The sequence below is a fragment of the Monodon monoceros genome, unplaced genomic scaffold (assembly GCF_005190385.1).
Source record: "Monodon monoceros isolate NGI ecotype Baffin Bay Population unplaced genomic scaffold, NGI_Narwhal_1 Super_Scaffold_18, whole genome shotgun sequence".
Taxonomy (NCBI): Eukaryota; Metazoa; Chordata; class Mammalia; order Artiodactyla; family Monodontidae; genus Monodon; species Monodon monoceros.
The window spans coordinates 14,012,942-14,029,865 of NW_021703774.1; the positions used below are offsets into that span (position 1 = coordinate 14,012,942).

Sequence of the window (16,924 nt, forward strand, 5' to 3'; positions counted from 1 at the left end):
CCTGGACTTGGGTGAGTATTTCCTTTCCCATGTTAGGGAAGTTTTCCACTATAATCTCTTCAAATATTTCTCAGATGCTTTCTTTTTCTCTTTTTCTTCTGGGACCCCTATAATTCGAATGTTGGTGCATTTAGTGTTGTCCCAGAGGTCTCTGAGATTGTCTTCAATTCTTTTCATTCTTTTTTCTTTATTCTGCTCCTTGTCAGTTATTTCCACCATTTTGTCTTCCAGCTCACTTATTCATTCTTCTGCCTCAGTTATTCTGTTATTGATTCCTTCTAGTGTATTTTTCATTTCAGTTGTTGGTTGTTCATCTCTGTTTGTTTGTTCTAGTTCTTCTAGATCTTTGTTAAACATTTCTTGTATTTTCTCATCATGCTTCCATTCTATTTCTGAGATTCTGGATCATCTTTACTATCATTACTCTGAATTCTTTTTTAGGTAGATTGCCTATTTCCTCTTCATTTATTTGGTCTTGTAGGTTTTTACCTTGCTCCTTCATCCCTGACATATTTTTTTGCCATCTAATTTTTTTTTTTTTTTTTTTTTAATGAGTGGGACTGTGTTCCTGTTTTACTGGTTGTTTGGCCTGAGGCTTCCAACACTGGAGTTTGTAGGCTATTGGGTAGAGCTGGGTCTTGGTGCTGAGATGAGGAACTCTGTGAGATCTCACTCCGATGAATATTCCCTGGGGTCTGTGGTTCTCTGTTTGTCCAATGGTTTGGACTTGGAGTTCTCACCATGGGAGCTTCTGCCAGACCCTGGGCTCTCAAACCAAGATCCCGCAAGCCATGTGGGGTGGCAAAAAATATATATATGAATAAATAAAAAGAACAATAACAAAGTAAAAAATAAAATTATACTAGGAAACTAACAGATATGTCAGATATCTATATATAAAAATATAGATGATGAATCAACAACTGGAAGGTACATCAGTACCACAATAGTAAAAAAGAGAAGCTGGGGAAAGGAAAAAAAAAAAAAAAAGGGAGAGGGGGAAGGCCTTGGCTGTGGAGGGAGGGGCCTAAGCAAGGGCAAGGTTTGGGCAGTGAGCGGGGCCGATGCTCAGGACCCACAGGGCTGGAAAAGGGCTGTGGGGGGTGGGGCTTAGGCTCAAGGAACAGAAGGGGCCCAAGTGTGCCCCCCCCACCCCTGGTCTCAGAGGACAGGGGACCTCACCTGGGAGCCCAGAAGGTTTCCTGGGCTCGAGTGGGTGGGACAAACGCCCTCCTCTCCTCTCCTGCTCCTCTGGCCTGGGGTCTGGGAGGGTCCCTCCTGCCTGCCTCTCCTGATCTCCCCGGTCTCCCTCTGATGCCCCCAGGACCAATGCGGCTGGGGGGCCAATGGGGGGCCTTGGAGGGCAGGGGATTGGCCTCTAATTCTTTGAATCTTTTATAAATGGTTTTCTATATTTCTTTTAGACAATCATATCAAGCTATTTGGCACCTCTCACTTGTGTTGTACTGAACTATAATTTGTGGCTTTCATTGATATTTAGCTTTTCATAAATAATATCTTGTTTCCTCTGGGCTGGTAACTCAAGAAGCAGCACTAGGTGGTAGAAAGAACAAACTTTAGAAGCAGAGAGACCTGAAATTGAATCACAGTGTAACTGTGGGCATGTCTCTGAGTTTCTGTTTCTTCACTAATAAATTGTAGATAATAATGCTCACTCCACAAAATGGTTATTGAGATGAAATAACATAACATGTGTAATGTGCCCACAACGTGTTTTATGTAGAAAGTTATCAGCCAATAACTGCTTATTGAATAAAATTGGAAGATATAAATGATTCCACCTCAGTTGGATTTATCTGTGAACATATAGATCTCCTCTTAAGCTCTCCTCTATAGCATTACCAAGAAATTGCAAAAGACTCTAGAATATGATTATAGTTTGAATAGAAACAAGAAAAAACATGCAAGTTGCCTCATGCTCATTACAGAGTTTATCAATTCATGAATCCTTTCATGCATTACACAAATATTTGTCTAAGTGTGGCATTATTCTAGGTTCTGGGAATAAGGGAACTGAGTAAGCAAAAAAACTCTGCCCTCATGGGGCTTATATTCTGGTTGGAGAGACAGACAGTAAACAAGATAAATAAGCAAAAATATATACTGCTATATAATGTTAAATATTAAGGAGAAAAATAAAGCAGGGAAGAGGGATAGAAAGTCTGTGTGTGGTGGAGGAGGGGGTGAAATGATAGCTAGGTAGGTCAGGTAAGTTCTCCCTGAGAATGATAGAAGGTGACATTTTAATCAAGACCAGAAGGAAGTAAGGAAGTCAGCCATGGGGATACCTGGGGAGGAGCTTTCCAGGCGGAAAATGCTCCAGTCAACAGATCGCTACCCCTGCCCTTCGAGCCATGAGGGAATAATAACTGGTCCTCATTAATTTTAATGCACGCTTACAAAATAGGAGAGATATATATGTATATGTATATCTATAGCTTTCCTGTTTTTCTCCTGTTTTTTTAATCTTTTAGTTTAAAGGGAAAAATATACTGTAGGCCTTCTCCCTTCAGGGAGACGGAGGAGAAAAAAGTGCTGAAAGAAAAATCTCCACTAGGACTTAAAAGTAGTTTTCCTTCAAATTTTGGATAATCTAATTATGATAAATGTTTCTCCTGACTTTTACCCATCTCAGAAGTCCAAAAGGTTGGCAGAGTGTGCAACTTAGAGTAAAACATCAATATTCTTATGACCTGTATGTATATATTTTTTTAAAATGCCAGGTGCTTTGGTATAAAAGGTACAAAAACATTGTATGGGTTCAAGTCTTCCTCAGATATGAAGGGTCTTTACTGTATGATTATCTTGGGTAAGTATCCTCTTAATATTGTGCCCCAAAGAACAGGATTACTTTCTTTGGAAAAAAAAAAAGCATAATTTGTGTTTTAAATACTATTTGTCACCGTTTAGGAAGATGGTGGGGGTCTGAACACTTTCCTCCACCAGCAGAAATACTTAAAAAGGCCAACTTCTATCAATCCATTCAGAATTGGTTAGCTCTCCCCTCACTCGGGGCAGGATGTGTACAGAGGTCGGCCAAGTTCTGGCGAGCCTCGTTTGGAAAAACACTGCCGTCGGGGCACAGGAGAGAATGAGAGTAAAGCACTGGACAGGGTTTTTCTCTCTGGAAAACTTCCAGAGGAGACCATGCTCTTGACAATACAGAGCTAAAGATGAGAGTTTTCAAGACCCTTTCTATTTCCATACGAGTTCCTGTGTATGCTGGCTTGCCTGCCATTATGTGTATGTAATTCTGACAGTGTTCTTAATGACACACTAACAGATTGTAAAACATGCTGCCGGCATTTACTTGTTTTTTATATTTTTAAAACAATGTCCTTCATGTAACAGTAGTTAAGTGCGGCAGAAGGACATCATCAGAGGCATGGTTAAACTGTAATTTACACCATTAGGAAGGCAGGAGCAATTTTTATTGTCTGGCAATTCTCTTGCTGAAATATTTGGACCATATGGCTCAATTTGTGTAATAACCTTAATTTCTGCACCCTTCAGGTCTGCCTCTATCTCCTACGGAATGGTAAAATGTGGTTTAGGAGAAAAGGCAACTGTCTATACTTAGAGAGTTGAGATTAATAACATGTCACGTCCTGTTTTTGGTGAAGGAATTCGAACAGCAGCCAGATGGTATCTCTACAAATAGCTGTCAGGGGTCTTGATCTAATCAATACAATGTATTAATACATCTCCCTTTGCTGTTTCTCCAGGGGCCCGTGCACAACATCTGGAAAGAGTGGGGGGGGGTGCCCTGCCAAGTAGAAAGCCGACTCTTTTCAGGATCAAACTGAGCCCCGTTAATTTTTCACGTACCCTTGATAACTGTTTCATAATGAGAGATGCGTCTTGACGGATTTGGGGTTGGCAGAGAAGGCTGCCCCTGCTTTCTATCCCCATTCAGTCCACTTATTGAAACCAACCCATTAATCAAGCTATCTGGCATAAAACCTGAATGTCAGCTCAGCAAGAGATCAATAACCATCCTAAAAAAAACCACAGAACCAACCACTAATGGGCACAGGTATCCAGCCATGACGCTAGTAATTGCTTTAGCAAAAATAAAACCCTGTATCATAATCACCCAATAGGAACTTATATGAGAAAATTCATTACTTGTGTCTTGTCAAAAAGTAACATTTACATGCGTTAAAAATATACCGTAATTTTACTAGCTAGACATGGTCATTATCTTTCAGAAGTAGACAATGCACCTTTTGGAATGGATGAAAACTCTGATTTTGTAATGTGAACATTTAATAATCCAAGTATCATAGGAAATGTTTAAAAATGAATTATTACACTTATTTTATTTTTTTTTTGCAGTACGCGGGCCTCTCACTATTGTGGCCTCTCCCGTTGTAGAGCACAGGCTTCGGACGCGCAGGCTCAGGGGCCATGGCTCACGGGCCCAGCGACTCCGTGGCATGTGGGATCCTCCCGGACCAGGGCACGAACCCGCGTCCCCTGCATCGGCAGGCGGACTCTCAACCACTGCGTCACCAGGGAAGCCCTATTACACTTATTTTAAATTCAGAGTACCTGAGGGGCTCCTTAAGATGATCTTTAGCCCAACCGTATATGACACACGGCAAACCTGCTGTGGTGAGAACTCTGATGTGACATCACGTGGGTCAGAGTTCTTCACTTTTTGCTTGGCTTAATGGCGAGATTTACAATTCAAACCATCAACTCTTATTCCTTTCCCCAATGCTTTCATCTCAAACCCTTACTCTTTGACTAAATTCAAGTCAGTCATTTCACTTTTCAGTTGGCAAATCTCTTTTGGCTTGGCAGGCAGGGATTTCTGTACTCTGATTCCCTCTGAAAGACAGGCCCAGTGACCTTGTCTATGGAGAGGAATTCAGAGCAGAGATGGGGAGACGGTGGCAACCCACGGCATACATTCTGAATTTATGGCTTCCTTGGTAAAGCAGTCCTTAGTGGCTCTCAGACAACAGGTGGAAACCTGTTTTGCCCTTAGGAGAGTCTAAGATTTTCATTAGGAAAAAAATCCTGGGAAGTACTGCCATAAAGACAGTCCTTCATTGGCTGATCATCTGATCAAATCCTGCCAAGATGACAGAAAGGTCTAAGGAACCATCCAGGAACTTGAAGGTGATGCCACATCCATCTCTTCTGACAGCAGAACTAAGACTCATGATGCTGTGTTTGTTCAGTCAATGCTTTGTGGTTCTGTAGGGCGAGTGCTGGGTTTGGAAGCAGGGGTATGAGTAAGGGCTCCCCCACGTTCTTTGGAGAATTTATAAGTACAGTCAATGCCCACGCATGACCAAAGAATTGCTTATGATATTGTAATTCGTCTCTTTCCTCATGTGCTCCAAGACCACCATGGGTCCCAGAGGGAAGAGACTGTTTCTTCTTTCTTTGTCTCTGTTGTAGCTTCTGGGCATGACAGAGTATCAAAGAAGATTTAAGGTGAACAACTGATGACTGGAAGAGTCCCACAGTATTTCTTGGTCTTGATCAACCACGTTAGATTTTGTGTGTCTTGGTCCTCAATTGCAAATGACTCACAATTTTCGTACATGCATTAGTTTTCAGAGAAGCTCAGGTTTTCAAATTTCATTTTGTTTAACTGATGTTCAGTATGGATGAACAGAAAATACCCTGACCATGGTATGTTTTTAGTGGACTTGCATCACATCAAGAAAGCTGTTTCAACAAATGAGTTATAGGACTAAAATCTGAGATTTGGGATCCACAATATAGGGCATCCAGAATTTTCAATTTTGAGGATGGCATTATCAAGATATTTAATATATACAAATTTAAACCCTCTGTGACAAAGAGAAAATACTATTTTAGGGCGTCCCAGTTCATAGATATGATCCCTAAGGCCAGCCATTGGAACTTAGTAACATCCAGCTACAGCACTAACAAGGTGTTTCACCTTAAACATTCTAACGAGATAAAAAGATTCATTTGCAAACCCATCACATATGTATTCACAGGTGGTGGGTGTGGGTCATTGCATTTGGATTAAAAAGCAAATGTCTCTCTCTACATGAGAGGTCACTGGCTGGTATAAGACAAAAATCTTTTCACTGTTTGGCATAATTAAAATACTCCAACAGTGGTTTCAGTAATTTAAAAATCACAGTATTGTTGTAATATTTTTCTAGGCTTCAGGAGCTCACCATTGTTTGGCCCAATCAAATCTGGGAACACTGGAGAAGTTATCACCCATCAAGGTAATTACTTTCAAGTTGAAATAATTACTCTATCAATGTTAATGGTCTTTCAACTTCAATAAAGCACTCACCTGCCGATAATCACGGCTAACCTCTTGCTCTAATGCAATTCCCTCTCTATTTAGTAGGTTATATTACAGCCGTTACAGTGGTCACTTGTCCTGAACAGCTGCTGAATTTCACTTTGATCGGCTGTGAACCATAAAAGAATTGGTCGTCTGTGTATGATTTCCCCCTCACCCAGAAGCCCTTGCGGAGCTCAGGATGGGATCTCTTGGCTGCAACCGGGGACTCGGGGGCAGCCATCTTGCCTCAGGTAGTGGCTACTTTCCACTGGTGACAAGAGCCCAGTAGTTCAATTAACTTCTGCCCTTCACTGCCACTTACAGCTTGCTGTCTCTGCTAAATGGCACATATTCTGAATTTACGGCCTGGGCCTGTTACAGTGTGGACTAGTTCCTTTTACTTTCATATATTTTTTAACAAGGCTCTGTGGGATTCTTGGGTGTCTAACAAGGGTTTCCTTATAATTCAGTTAAAGGCCAGAAAATAACAACATGCCTGTGTCAAAGGGCAAACAGTCTTCCCACCCACTTCTCCCGTAATCTGATAGACTGCTCTGTGGTAAAGGTGAAGTGGGTGGATGCCAATTTAGCAGCATCTGTGTGGTTTTGGAAGAGAGAGAGAGAGAGAGAGAGAGAGAGAGAGAGAGAGAGTGTATGTGTGTGTGTGTGTGTGTGTGTGTGTGTGTGTGTGTGTGTGTGTTGCCAAAAGGCTGCGTGTTTTGCTTACATGATCTCATATCTAAGTGAACAGGCAGGGTCCTGTGAGTGTCATGGTGGGTAAACTGAGCTGCATGTAGAGTGGAAATGGCCTGAGGAGGACTCTTAAGGTGGTCCGCATGAGATGTTTATGGTCGTGAGGGGAGACGGGTCAGAACTAAACCTCAGGGAGACAGAAAGCGCATTCTCACTCAGGGTGATTTAGAAAGGAAATAGAGCCTAATCCAATATCTGAGAAAATACCTGGAAATGAAGAGTATGGTATTAGAAAATGTCTAAATTTGTGAGCTCAGAATTTTGTTGCAAGGCCTGCTTAAAATAAACACAATCTACATTTTCCCAATCATGACCAAATTCATACAGTTGCTTTATCCAAACCCCAATTTTTTTCTACATTTGCTCATTTCTTTCAGCCTCTGTTATTCCAGATAAATAGGAGGATATCTGAAGTTCTACAGCCTATTTATATTGCTATTTACAGTCTTAAAGTACTTTGCATATGCATTAATTTATCTAGCCCTTACAACAGCCTTGTGAGATAAGTAATATTTTAGTTCAAACTTGACAATTAAGTAGGAAGGCGGATCCATTTGAAGTGTACGAATGTGATCATTTGAGAAGGGAACAACATTGGGCCTTCAAGCAAAAGGATTCAACATATACTTTAGAATTAGATTCAACGGGACTTAGTGAAGGATTTGATATAGAAGTAAGGTAAGGGAGGACTCAAGGATGATCTGGCTTGAGCAGCTAGAAAGATGATGGAGCCATTCAGCTATGTAACAGGATGTACTGGAGAATGATGAGTAGAGCTGAAAAATAGGTGATAAGTAACTCCACTGGCACTGTTAGACATACGTCTGCAGGACTTACACAAAGAATCAGCCTTACACCTTCAAGCCCATCTTCCTCTGAAGATCTGTAAAAGACAACTTATGTAAGAGAAGACCCTTCCTATATAAGAAGATTCATGAAAAGCAAGTTCAAGAGGGGAATTCAGTAGAGAAATTTCTCCAGGTTATCTCCTTACCACTTGAGGGAGGATGGGGATACTCCATACTCCTCTCTCAAAGCATATGAAGGATATCCTAGAGAACAGCATGAAGAAATTGAGGGTGTCTGCAAGAAAGGTGAGACGGACATTCCACTCTTTTCAAGAGGCTTGCTATGGAGGTGACAAGACTTATAGGGTAATTCTGATTCAGCCACTAGGGTGAAGAAGGGTCTTCCGAGATTCTTATGTGATCTCAGGATTCGAGGATCATGGCCTAATGCAGAAGCTGATACCTGCTGCTCATTCAACAAAGTCTGAAGTTCTGAGGCTGGCTGCGTCTTACCCAGTGGTAAGGCAAGTAGAGAAGATAGTGCTGGACTAGTTGTACTTTCCTCTTTTGATAGAACAAGTTTTCTGCAAGCCTAGTGGATGCCAAGAAAGCAAGGAGTTTTGTCAACATGATAGGACCTGATATTGGCTGACTGCTCGGGAACGGGAACACAGAAGTAGAAGGTTGTGGGTGGATCTTTGAGGCAGTAATGGATAGGGGTGCAAGAAATTTGCCAAAGCGTGTGTCGCCTGCATCAGGAACTGTGAAGCATGGAATCTCCCATGGGAGACCTCTATGTAACCCACACAAAAAAAATCCCATGAGACACCTACAAATAAGAAGGCAACAGTAGATGCATTAGAACAATATTAAGGAGTTAGACTCTGCTACTTTTTGTTTAATTTTATCTTTTCTTCCATGACCCTGGGGAAGTCAACAAGAGAAGAGGAGGGAACTGAAGAAAAGGAAGAAAAATGTACATACCCTCTCTTCCCCACTGTAGATCCCTTAACACAAGTCAGGCTTTAGACTGGATTTTTTTTAACACCTGAAATGAGTCCCATTTACCAAAACTGGGCTGGTCCTTGTCACTGAAAGTGACTGGAAAACCATGGGACCTGCTCTAGAGATTACTGATGAGCAAGGAAGTGAGTCCTGATGAAGCTTGCTGGAATGAAGTGGTTGGAGAAAAATAAAGCCCTTTCAAGGAAGTAGTTATACAAAGTTCAAGAAGACTTACATGGTATTTCATCCCCAATAAAACCGAGCAAAAAGCAGATCCCCACCATATATTTGTGCTTGGTAGAGCATTATTAGAAAAAAAGGATAAAGATAAGGTAAGGCTGATAAATGAAAAGTTGAGGTCAAATAAAATACAACATTACAATAAAAAATGGGATGTTCCAACAAGTATTCATTGTTTTGTGTCACATCTACTCACCCATATTTTGTATCTTTTATATAAAAGAATGAATGATGCAGGTACTCATATTCTAAACTGAAAATCCCAGCTAACAGAATTGATACAGAAAGTAGAGTTATTGTTTTTATTACTATTTTTTCTTGATTTTAGAACAACAGTTACCAAAGGAGTTATTTTAGATAGCTAGATTTCCTAAAGCATTTCTTTTGACTTATCAGTGGATCTGGGGGAAAATGCCAAGAACCATCAAATTGTAAGAGCTACAACTAATTCAAGATCATATGTAAAGAGCAATAATGTTTTACATCATACTAAGCCAAAATGAAAATGGGATTAAAAATAAAATCATCGATGTACTCACAGACTCTCCATGATATGGCAATTATAAAATATCTCATTTTTTCCTTTTACATATCTACCTAATGGTAAAGAGATCTGCGACAACCACATGGGGACATTTTGAATACCTGCTCCTTGACACTGGGCAAGGGAGTTTGGCAACTAGAATCTAGAAACTAGAGTTTGTAATTCTGGATTTTATTTCCAGATTAGAAGCCAACTTTTAGTGACCCATATAATTTGCTTACCCCTCAACACCGTATGTTTGATTCTACATACAGAGTGAGGGACCATCTATCTTTCTGGGGACTGGGCAAGTGTCTGATCTGGGCTTGATGTTTTATAACCCTGTGGGGTAAGCAGGGATATACTGAGAGCACAGATTAACAGGTAAACCACTTTTTCCTTTCCATCCCAAGTTATTTTTGCCAGTGTGATGGCAGGTGCCAGGGAGAAAAAGCAAACAAATCCTAATGGTGGCAACAGTACTGCCAACCTTGCCAGGAGTGTTCCCTGTAAATACCACCATGGAACTCTCGTGTGCCAAGCAAGGATAAATGCAGTTTCTCTCCTGACACCGCACAATTCATCGCAGAACTAATTGGGAAGGGAGTTTAAGAACTTCTACCTAAAGCTGGTTTTCAGTAGTGGAGGGAATTGGTCTGAAGAGACCCTAAGGAACTAGATATATCTCTTCCCCTTAGAAGGATCTCCGTAGGTCCAAAAAGGAGATGACACTTTTCATGAGGTTGGGAGAAAAGCTGGTGATACATTAAAAGCCACACTCTTTCCATTTCTTCTCTCCTGCTGCCTCTGTTGCTAATGCTGCAGCTCTTGCCAACACATATGCTCTCCACCCCCATGGAGGGCCCCCACTGCCAGTTCTCCATCCACTGCCACCATCAGGAGGACTCATGCCTTCATTGCACCTGTTTTATGTGGCTCTCCCAGCCACATCCACCTGTCTGTAAACAGCTCCGGGGGGACTTTGGGACAAGCTAGGGATGGCAGTACACTACAGGCAATTTATTGGTGGCTTCTCATGCAGGGATGGGATCCCAAGATAAACAAGAGACTAAAGGAGGGGCATTAGTGACACCTCTTGCAAGTCTGCGGATTGAATTGTAATCCTGGATTGTGGGAATGGATTCTGTATCTCGCTAACTGAAAAATGTAATTCCTTTGCTCTGGTGAATTTCAGCCAAAGTGGTCAATGAGATAAAAAGTTGGAAAAATTTTCCTAGGGCAGGCACAGAAATGGAAAGAGACAGTGAAGATGTTTAGTTGGTATAGGAATCGGAGAAATAGTAAGTATAGCCAGGAAGGCACTCAGAGAGATTTAAAAGGGAATCATCAACACATGAGCAGTAGAAGCTCGGAAGCAAAGAAACTTAAAAACCTGAAATGCCTAGTGGTAAAAATCTGTGCCTCAGACTTGACTACTCACCTTCCCCCAGAGTCTCTGCCCCATAGCCCAGCTGCATGGGAGACACTGATGACACAGACAAGAGCAGTATTGAGCACTGACATGGTGAATAGAGGACTCAATGACTATTTGCCAAATTGGATTGAATTGTTGATAACCTGTTCTTGACCCTGAGGGCCCAGTATGCTAGTATAGAACAGGAAGAGATGGACCTAAATCACAGGAGGAGGGATTTGGCTAGGATAAAAGGAACGTTCTTCTCTGAGGGTGAGGAATTGGAATTAAGAACCTCCCGAACCTCCTTCTTTAGGTATCTTTAAAAAAACGGTTGAATACATTCTCTTGGGAATGTAGGAATGGATGAAACTCAAAGACAATAGCTTATTTTCCTGATTATTTCTTTCAAAGATGTCAGTCTATAAAGAGTCATAGTGGCCTCCTGCTCTGGAAACTTGGCCTAGTGACCAGAACGACATAACACTGGCCCGATTGCTCTGTGGAATATGTCCTCGACTGCTAACAATAAGTTCAAATGGGACTTTTCCTGATCAACCTGATGAAATCTTCTCTTGGGCCCCTCAGGGCCAAAGATCCAGATTTTGGGGAGCTACTTTGAACACACATACACATTCAAAAACGGAATGCAGAAATATTGTTTCTTGATTGTTATGGCTCTTCTTTTTAGCTGTGCGAGGATTAATCTTTAGAAAAATGGAAGAATACAGCAATACTTGGCTGGCAAATGGAAACTATGTTGGGGAGGGCTATATACAAAGGGCCACGTAAAGCTTAAAGCTTGAGGCCATAGGCCTTCCACTTTTTCAGGAACTTTTTTTAGTGTGATAAAAATAGAACCAAGCAGATTAAATAAAGAACAGAGTTCACTGGATACTTTGAGTCTTGGGTTGTAAAATGAAACTGGCTATGAAGGGATGACTTAGAGGATATATCACAAGGGAGTTCTCATAGAACTTTTTGGTAGATTAAACGTTTAGGCTGAAACCTCTGAAAGCCATATTTTGAGAGATCAGAGGTTTAAGCACTGCAACATTGATGCCTTCAATAAAAATATATTTAAATTAAGTTGCCTCATTCAGAAAGATCTTGTCAAGGATTTTTCAATATTTTTCTTTCAGGGTGGAAGTTAAGAACATGAATTCCAAGGATACAGTGAGAAGTAATAGATTTCCCCATGGATCACATATCAACTAAAAAAGAACTTCTACACTTAAGAACACTGCTTCTGATGCTTATAATGAGGGCACTAGAAGATGTGATATGAAAGACCCTGATATATAAAGATAATTAAATGTCAAATAAAAAACCAATTCCGAATTCTAAATAAAATGAAGATTTCTTTCTGATATAAATTGCAGCAAGCTTTTTGGACCTTTCTCCTAGAGTAATGAAAATAAAAACAAAAATAAACAAATGGGACCTAATTAAACTTAAAAGCTTTTGCACAGCAAAGGAAACCATAAACAAAATGAAAAGACAACCCACAGAATGGGAGAAAATATTTGCAAGTGAAGTGACCGACAAGGGATTAATCTCCAAAATATACACACAGCTCTATACCAAAAAAATAAAAATAAAAAAACCCAACAACCCCAATCAAAAAGTGGGCAGGGGGCTTCCCTGGTGGCACAGAAGTTGAGAGTCCGCCTGCTGATGCAGGGGACACGGGTTCGTGCCCCGGTCTGGAAGGATCCCACATGCCGTGGAGTGGCTGGGCCCGTGAGCCATGGCCATTGAGCTTGTGCGTCCAGAGCCTGTGCTCCGCAACGGGAGAGGCCACAACAGTGAGAGGCCACATACCGCAAAAAAAAAAAAAAAAAAAAATGGGCAGAAGATCTAAATAGACATTTCGAAGACATACAGATGGCCAAAAAGCATATGAAAAGATGCTCAACATCACTAATTATTAGAGAAATGAAAATCAAAACTACAATGAAGTATCACATCATACTGGTCAGAATGGCCATCATTAAAAATTCTACAACCAATAAATGCTGGAGAGGATGTGGAGAAAAGAGAACCCTCCTACACTGTTGATCGGAACGTAAATTGGTACAGCACTATGGAGAACAGTATGGAGGTTGCTTAAAAAACTAAAACTAGAACTACCATATGATCCAGCAGTCCCACTCCTGGGCATTTATCCAGAGAAAACCATAATTTGAAAAGATACATGCACCCCAATGTTCACTGCAGCCCTATTTACAATAGCCAAGACACGGAACCTAAATGTCCAGTGACAGATGAATTGATAAAGAAGACGTGGTACCTACATATAATGGAATATTACTCAGCCTTAAAAAATGAAGTAATGCCATTTGCAGCAACATGAACGGACCTAGAGATTATCATACTAAGTGAAGTAAGTCAGACAGAGAAAGACAAATATCATATGATATCAGTTATATGTGGAATCTAAAAAAATGATACAAATGAACTTATTTACAAAACAGAAACAGATTCACAGACTTCACAAACAAACTTACGGTTACCAAAGGGGAAAGGTGGGGGGCAGGGATAAATTAGGAGTTTGGGATTAACATATACACACTATTATATATAAAATAGATAATCAACAAGGACCTACTGTATAGCACAGGGAACTCTACTCAATATTTTGTAATGACCTATATGGGAAAAGAATCTGAAAAAGAGTGGATATACGTATGTGTACAACTGAATCACTTTGCCGTACCTGTGAAACTAACACAACATTGTAAATCAACTATACTCCCAATATAAAATAAAGATTAAATTTAAAAAAATGAAGATTTCTTTAATTTACACGCTGCTTATTTCTTAATTCTATGAGAAATTTGAACATAGGACAGTGAGAAAATATTGTACTTTATTCATTTACGAAGATTCTTCTGGAATTTCATGAAAATATGTTTGCCTCATCTTATTTAAACATTTTGATAGATGTTATACTCTATAAGATAACCTTCATATAAAGTGGGCTGCCAAAACTGGAAGCATAGAAAATGGTCTGGTCTTTGACAATGGTGCTGTACGATGTCTATTCTTTCTTACTTATGAGGGGTTTCACACTTAGCAAGGTCTTGGCACGTTTTGAAAACCCTATGTATTTGCCTCCCAAGACCACAATGTTTCATCTCTGTGAAGGAAATCTGAGGGTTTCCTGCTGATCTCCCAGAGCATTTTTTTCTTTTCTTCTCTTTTCTTTTTCTGTTAATATGTGCTATCGGCCAGTCATTTTTCTCAATGCTGGGGAGAGTCAGGGCAGCCAAGTAATATCTCTCAGACATAACTCGGTTAATTTTGTGTTTCACAGATCTTCACTAAGATTTTTAAAAAATATTTTTAAATAAAATAATGGAATAAACCGTCATTGGAAAAAGTCAAAACTAAAGAATCATACGAAGTAAAAAGTAAAAGTGCCCCCTCTCCCTACAGGTTGCTTTATGGGTTAAGTTGCAGAGTATTCCCTTGTCCCAATATGTCTCCTCTCTATATTTACAATATTCCAGAATGTTTTACACAAATTGAATCATATTTACACACTTTCCAGAGCATTTCTTGCCTAACACTTTTGGTGTATGATATTCTCACTTGTATTGTGGTTTGCAGTTGGTAGGTGGTAGGGTTTGGGACGTGAATCCCAGTGTGGTGGATATTATGGGCTGTAACCCACTACTACTCTTACTTTTTTATGTTCAGTTCTCATCTCTGCAGTATTATAACAGAGAAATCTCCCCCAAGATAAGGATCATCCTATTTTTGTATCTCCCATAGAATGTCAGGCTATGCCAGGGGTAAAGAAAGCTCTCAGGAGATACAAGGTAGACTGAATTAAGTTGTGTTATGGGCCAGAGGAGGCCAACCCTGAAAAATCACCACTAAGTTATAGTGCATGTGATGTATATGTATAACTCTATGTATCTAGACAGGTCTACCTAGAAATTTAGTTTTCTTTTTCCTCAAAGAGCCAATAGTATCACATCGACATATGTGACATGTCTAATTTTATCTGAGCCTCATCCCCATGAGGTGTAGAGGGACATCCATTTAATGGATTTGGAAATCATGCAAAGAGAGATTCACGTATTTGCTGGGGGTAACACAAATTAACCGTGGTATGAAAACTGGTCTCCAATATCTCTTATACTTAGTTCATGGCTACGTTGCATTTTTTGCACTTAACCATTTTCATATATATGTTTAAGCCCCACGTGAAGAAAAATGACAAGGCAGATAAGAAAATAAATGTTAACATATTAACCAGGTAATCTAAGTATCTGTTATACTTTTTTTCTGAAGTTCTTACCGTCACGGTGAAAGCGTGCACAACAGAGAAGTTCAACGTCGGGTCATCGGTTCTCTCTTGGTAGACCACACGGTACTGGGAGATAATGCCATTGGGAGATTCTGGCTTCGTCCAATTCAGTAGAACTGAATGAGCACCAGTGGCCTGAGCCCAGGGCGCTGGCAAATCTTGAGGTGGGGCTTCTAGAGTCCGTGCTGATGACCACAGACTCTCCACAGTGCCCCTGGAGTTATGGGCTCTGACCCGATATTCATAGAGCGTGAAAGGCCTCAAAGTATCTGCATTGTCAATAAATTCAAGGGCTCCTTCTGACCAGACAAACAAAAGGGATTCCTCTTCAAGGCCAGCAGGACGTCTGAAAGGAAACCAGCAAAACAATCAGTGACACGGCACACTTCAAAAGAAGGTTTGTAGACAGACTAAGAAATTGCTTTTTAGAAGAAATTTTTACAAACTCAATTTTTCAACAGTCCCATTAATGAAATGAACATGTTAAGTCTAATAACAGGAATTTGCTTTAGAGCTCTTTAAAGGGTAAAAATCAAATTTATTTCCTATGGCTTCTCCAAAACCTAGTAAAATGCAGAGTATGCTCAAAAAATTCTTTCAACTACCTGAGAAGGTGATTGTTTAGGCCAATCTTTAGATTTTATTGATGTTAAAACTAGGGCCCATGAAGTAAGTCACACAGAGAAAGTAACTGAATCACTTTGCTGTATACTTGACACTAACACAATATTGTAAATCAACTATACTTCACTCCTCCCCTTCCCCCCTGCAAACCTCCCCCACAAGTCCCATGCAAACTCTTTTGGCACTTAACATATAGAGCATTAAACATCTAAGTAAGAGAAATGGAATTGTCAGTTGCTGGAATGACCCCAGATAGCTAATATTTCATTTGGAACAGATATTTGCTCATCTGGGTGTAAAATCATGATGCAGACCTGACCAGAATTGGAAGTTCCTGAGGAATCCTGGTTGGTCTCTTTCTGTGTTCCCAACATCTGAGCCCAGTAGATTTAATAGTTTTTCTTTTAATTGAAGTATAGTTGATTTACAATGTTGTATTAGTTTCTGGTGTACAGCAAAGTGATTCAGTTATACATGTAGATACATTCTTTTGTATATTCATTTCTATTATGGTTTATCTGAGGGTATTGAATATAGTTCCCTGTGTCATACAGTAGGACCTTGTTGCTTATCTATTCTATATATAATAGTTTGCATCTACTAACACCAAAATTCCAGTCAAAAATTTTTTTTGAGTGAATGGCCAAAAGGCATATAATTCCATGGCTTTTCTGCATCTTTGCCTCGTTTCTATCAACTCTTCTTTTCTACAAGGGTAAGTATTCTAGGTTGGGGAAGATTGTACCCAAGGGATGACCCTTTCCTCTTTCAGCTTCATCTCTAGTGGAGAAGAGACTGATGAATAAGTCAGTATTTTCCAGGCTGTTAGGAGTATTTAATTAACACACTCTTCAGATGCTGGCATATTCACATGCTGCCATATCAGATTAACCATCAAAATGGAAAGGGTTATTAAGACAAAGTAAATGACAGTACCTTTCAC

General features: G+C 40.1%; 1 protein-coding gene across 1 annotated transcript in view; it reads right to left on the reverse strand.

Moving 5' to 3' along the window:
* The window catches only part of USH2A (usherin), a 788,115-nt gene that overhangs the window by 113,909 nt on the left and 657,282 nt on the right, over positions 1–16,924 (reverse strand). The window contains exon 60 of the mRNA XM_029229459.1: positions 15,349–15,703. Coding sequence (XP_029085292.1) covers positions 15,349–15,703 — 355 coding nt within the window. The remainder of the gene's footprint in view (positions 1–15,348; positions 15,704–16,924) is intronic.